At 41.9% G+C, this 5,528-nt stretch overlaps 1 protein-coding gene across 1 annotated transcript; it reads left to right on the top strand.

Moving 5' to 3' along the window:
• The first annotated feature begins 1,952 nt into the window (after nt 1-1,952).
• Nucleotides 1,953-5,138, top strand: gnb3a (guanine nucleotide binding protein (G protein), beta polypeptide 3a). The gene is made up of 8 exons (XM_054621656.1): nt 1,953-2,009; nt 2,107-2,252; nt 2,697-2,760; nt 3,901-4,063; nt 4,189-4,255; nt 4,347-4,548; nt 4,632-4,848; nt 5,032-5,138. The coding sequence occupies exons 1-8, from the start codon at nt 1,953-1,955 to the stop codon at nt 5,136-5,138; spliced, it is 1,023 nt and encodes a 340-aa protein (XP_054477631.1).
• The last annotated feature ends 390 nt before the right edge of the window (nt 5,139-5,528 follow it).

The following is a 5,528-nucleotide window of genomic DNA, read 5'->3' as shown; positions in this document are numbered from 1 at the left end:
CATTTTAATCAAAGTCACAACGACCATGTTCTCAGATCTGGTTTTGTTGTTGGACCAAGAATGCAGGACTTTCAGTTGTTACTGGCTTTGAGCTCTGAGCTGAGGTGAGGATGTTAACTGTCACTGATCAGACTCAAGTTCATCGGTCCAGACAAACCAAAAACAGGCTCCCATTCTTCACAACTCCCCCTGCGTCCTCCATCTGCCCCCTCCCTCGTTCTCATCCCGCTATCTGCCCCCACATCCCTTTCTCCATCTCTTATCCAGATGCAAAGAGCAGTCAGTAATCGGATGAGAGCAGATTTGATTCAAAAGGCTTCCCTTTAAAATCTCAGCCAGTAGGATTTAAAACTCACTCTCCTGCCTCGCCTCTTACCCTCCACCCCCATTCTCCCTCCCTTCCTCGCCTCCCCTCCCTCCGCCTCCTCTTCTCTCTGGCTGTGTTAATGCACTTCACCATCCAGCAGGCTCTAGCAGTCATTTAATCACATGGAACAATGGCAGGGACCCAGGAGCAGAATGGCCAAAGGGTAATAGCACGACTAAAACACTCAAGCATTCATTACAACACTCATTATCGAAGCAATTTACCATCTGGAACAAAGGCCTAAAATCCCCTGTTGCCAACTTTAGGGACAATGTAGACATCAGCGGTTTAAGGCTGGACACCTATACTGTAGCTGCTGAGCACTGCACTACTATAAAGGCCATAAATCAGCATTGTAATTATATTTAAACACATTTCAGGCCATCCTTCCTATCACTTTAAGCATTACAGATAATAGAGAGAGACAAGTGGCAAACAAATAAAGCAAATCTCTTTCTTTTACAGAGTCACTCCCTTCTTCACTCCCTTCTTCTCCCTTCCACTTCAAACAAATTAGAAGCAAATCCACTTGGTCATGTGTTTTGACAGGGACACTCATTCAAATAGTGAAAGAGAGAGAGAGAGGGATTGCAGCAGGGACGCATACGATAAGATCAACGCAAGTATTCCCTCCTTATCAGTTTTTCAAGGTAAGATAAAAGGAAATAGAATCATTGCAATTAGTTTTTCACAGGCGAGAAAAGTAATTTGTGATATCTGCAGGCATAGAAGGAGTAGAAGGAGGGGGTGTTGTTGTTGAGGTTGGATACATTGTGCTGCTTTACTATTAAGTTAGTGTTATGTCTCTTTGGTTGAATCTGTAAAGTCAGCTTCGTGACTCTGCCTTTTCCGCTTGTGCCTTGATTACATTTGACACAGTGTATGAGTTTGTCCATTAGGTGATTGGTTCACTGCTAAACATTGCTCATTTAATCACGACATTACCAAATTCAATAGCCATCAACATTAGGTGAGAGCTCACTGGAGTGTTAAATGGCTCAAACCACCTGTCATCACTGTGAAATTTGTTGGGAAGTGAGAGGTGACTGGCTGAGACGCTGTAGCACTGATGACATTGTTACAGGACATACTGGTTTGTGTGTACATTCAGGGTGAGGATGTGTGCTCTCGATTGGTGTCACATCATCTGAAGAGCAAATACTTTTGCTGTTAATAATGTCTTGCTTGAGTATTCATGCAGTCTCTGTGTGTTTGTGTGTGTGTTTGTGTGCGCACGTGCATGTGTGGGTTTGTTCTATAGGTTTCTGTGTGTGCTCCTGCGTGGTTATGAACGTTTGCAAACTAGATGAGGGCCAGTTTGACTTGCAAAATAGCACTTACTTTGAGACCGGAGCTAGGGAGGATTAAATATCGTCCAGGTGAATTTCCAGTAAGTAATTATACAGGCAAAGCTTGAATTACTGGAAAATCTACGAACTGGTCGCAACTGTTTTCTTGAATAATATCTTGGTAACAATTTTTTTGTTTGTTTTCTCCCCACCTCTCTTCTTCTTCATTTCAGGATTATCAGCTTTCCTGCCATCTCTTCTGTCTCCATTGGTGACAGCACCTAACAAACATCGCCATGGGTGAAATGGAGGAATTGAGAAAGGAGGCAGACAGTCTCAAAGACCAGATCACTGTCAGTAGGCCCATTCACATCATCTGTAATAAATAACATGTCTGCGCACAGTAATTATCAATACTATTATGTGGCTTTGCTTGTGTCTGCTCTTCAGGCAGCTCGTAAGGCGGTGCAGGACAGCACACTGCAAGAAGCAGCAGCCGGGATCACCGTGGTGGGACGCGTCCAGTTGAAGACCAGGAAAACACTCAGGGGTCACCTCGCCAAAATCTACGCTATGCACTGGGGCACTGACTCCACGTAAATACACAGCATGTTGTACATATATTTAAAAGGGCACCTGCTGCTTCATTTCACAGCCAACATCTGATTATAATAAATACATTTGTTCTATTAAACCTAGCACAAAATTAGAGCGGAAATAAACTGGGATATTCTAAGAATGTTTACATTTAAAACTGTGAATTTGCCTAAAGTATAATTGTGACGTCACAACGTCCGGAAATCCTGACAGCTCGTTTAAAGCCACAGTTTCTGAATACGGCTGTGTGTAATCCTCCTTGGAATGAGTGTTTCAATACTTTAATATTATTTATATGGCACTAAGAACTGCTTTATAATTAAAAAAGGCATTAAAATCTCACTTTTCACAATATGGGGCCTTTAATTTTCAGCTCACGTCACCTTGCTCTGTCTTTGTTTTGTTGTTGTTTGTTTATATCGCTGTCATTGTTACACCCTCAGGTTGTGTGTCAGTGCTTCACAAGATGGAAAACTCATAGTGTGGGACAGCATAACAACCAACAAGGTAGGAAAGAGAGAGTGTATCATAATTACAGCGATGGTAAAAGGGGAAAAGTCCATCAAATGAATCCATTAATTTGCTTTCCAAGGTAAAACGGAGCGGTAAATGAAACTTTATTTTCAGATTCAGGTAAATTAAGCAGGATAGAACATATGTAGGTAGTAAAATACATATACACACAAATAACTAAAAATAAGATTAAAGGACAAGGACATTACACATTATACATACATATTTTCTGATAGGCTTTTACTTTCTCTGTTGTAGAGTAGACTAAGTAAGATGAGAATAGAGTTTAATTTACAGAGAAAAGGTAAAAATTTGGCATATTAAACAATTGAGTTAACAAAATGTCGTCATCATCTGCATTTGCATTGTAAAATATCATTTCTTTGAGGTTAGAAGAATTAACAAAAATGGTGGCTTCAAACAAGTGAGACTCTAGGTCTGTCCATAATTTGTGGGTTAATTTAAGTCAAATGTAATCAGCCGCAGTTCTCTTGTATTACCGAAATACTGTTTTCCTTCTAGTAACATCCCTAATACCCCTGACATTTAAAACCATGATATTAAGATAATCAAAAGTAAAATCTTTTTTTTAGAAAAGGGTTAAGAAAAAGAGATTTATCTGTAAACCAATTGATCACCAAAAAACCTTGAGATGTGTTATAGACTTTGGTGATCAACAACCATTTGAACTGGAATAATTTAGAGTACCAAAGAGGGCCGTTCAATAGGTTAACTATTGTGGATTCAGAAGGAAAGTAATAAAGGTGTTAATCAAGGCAGAAGCTATGAAATAAGTGGATCAAGGGTGTCATAACTAAATATGTTACTGAAGCAAACCTTGCAGAGTTCATCCTCCCTTAAACATGCAAATTCATATGTTCACCTTTAACCTCACTTCACCTTAAACTTGTTTTCAAATCTTAATAACTTTTATAAAACTGAAGTGAATAAATAAGCAACAATCAAAGCTTGAAAGAACATCTTAAACAAAAATCTCTTATGTTATGTAACTAAAATGTTTCTAACTTTGGCAGAAAATATTGTGTGCATGCAGGATCCGTTCGGATTCATTCATTGACGTGCATTTGGTTTCAGTTGGTAAAGACCAGAGTTTCACCTTTCTTCTGTCCCCAGGTGAATGCCATCCCTCTCAAGTCATCATGGGTGATGACTTGTTCCTATGCACCTTCGGGTAACCTCGTGGCTTGTGGTGGTCTGGACAACATGTGCTCCATCTACAACCTCAAGGGCAAAGATGGGAATGTCAAGGTTATGCGTGAGTTGGCGGCACACACAGGTAGGACAATGCAGCATACGAGTTAAATCCCTTGAAGTCACTGATGATCTTAAAGTTGAACTTGACTGAGTCCTCCTTTCATTTTCTTAGACTACTCCTCACATTGTATTTTTTTTGTTGCCCAGGTTACCTGTCCTGCTGTCGTTTCCTCAGCGACACTGAGATCATCACCAGCTCTGGAGACTGCACTTGGTAAGAATAGAGTATAGTTAACTGAACTTAAAAGTATGTTGCAACTTTTATCTCTGTAGTTCAAACATAAATTATTGATGTCTCCTTTTAGCGTGCTATGGGACATTGAGACAGGGACCCAAAAGACCGTCTTTGCAGGACACCAGGGAGACTGCATGTCCCTGGCCGTGTCCCCAGACTTCAAGTTTTTCATCTCAGGGGCCTGTGACTACACAGCCAAGCTGTGGGACATCAGGGAGGAACAATGCAGACAGACCTTTGGGGGCCATGAGAGTGACATCAACGCAATTGGGGTGAGGATGAGGAAGATTTCCACCTCACTTCTGTATCAGAGCTCAGCCTGAGCCTAGTTTCTAATCACTTCTCTTTCTTCCAGTTCTTCCCCAATGGTAACGCAGTGATAACGGGGTCGGATGACGCCACCTGTAAACTGTACGACCTGCGGGCTGACCAGGAGCTCATCACCTACCAGGACTCCAGCATCATGTGCGGGGTGACCTCCCTGGCCCCCTCCGTGTCTGGACGCCTGCTATTGGCTGGCTATGACGACTTCAATGTCAACATCTGGGACACACTGAAATCTGAGAGAGTGGGTAAGTACAGGTGGAAATAAGAGATGTTAAGTGGGTTTTGAAACCGATTTCAAATCATGTAAAACCTCCAGTGTTAAACTTCTGATAATGAGTGCTCTGCATCTGGGTCATGTCAGTGGCATTTTTCAGTGGTACTTTGCTCAGCTCACATCAAGATTTTTTTTCTTCTGTGCCGTGGTCAAGGAGTGCTGGCTGGTCATGACAACAGAGTGAGCTGTATCGGAGTGTCCTCGGATGGGATGGCGTGTTGCACAGGATCCTGGGACAGCTTCCTCAAGATATGGAACTGAGGCTGTTCCTCACCAGCGAGCAGAAAGAGAGCAGTGATTATCAGCCTGGGAGAAAGTGAAGAAGATAAAAAAAAAATAGGAGTTTGAGGGGGTGGGGGAGGGGGGGGACGAGGAGCCGCATAGGGTGAGAAGAGGGTATTTTAATTGTGCCAAGTCCTATCTAATGTTGGAGAGGGGTTGTAATGTGAAGATTTTCTCCTCTCACATCGCGGTCTCACCTTTCTTCTCACGTTATGGGGGAATATAGGACAAGGGGCAGGGGTCTCAGTAAAAGATCATTCCTCTTAATAGTTTATGATATTGCGGTTTAAAATAACCATAACATATGCACATTTATTGCAGCAATTCAGAGGTCACCCACAATGAGAACAATTGCCAAATGGAAATGGT

The sequence above is a fragment of the Anoplopoma fimbria genome, chromosome 20 (assembly GCF_027596085.1).
Source record: "Anoplopoma fimbria isolate UVic2021 breed Golden Eagle Sablefish chromosome 20, Afim_UVic_2022, whole genome shotgun sequence".
Classification (NCBI taxonomy): domain Eukaryota; kingdom Metazoa; phylum Chordata; class Actinopteri; order Perciformes; family Anoplopomatidae; genus Anoplopoma; species Anoplopoma fimbria.
This window is presented reverse-complemented; position numbering and strand designations above follow the sequence as displayed.

Bases quoted from the DNA above. Each gene is read 5' to 3' on its own strand.
- gnb3a (XM_054621656.1), top strand. From the start codon at position 1,953: ATGGGTGAAATGGAGGAATTGAGAAAGGAGGCAGACAGTCTCAAAGAC. The intron at 2,010-2,106 runs GTCAGTAGGCCC...TCTGCTCTTCAG, and splicing joins GTCTCAAAGACCAGATCACT to GCAGCTCGTAAGGCGGTGCA. The intron at 2,761-3,900 runs GTAGGAAAGAGA...TTCTGTCCCCAG, and splicing joins ACAGCATAACAACCAACAAG to GTGAATGCCATCCCTCTCAA.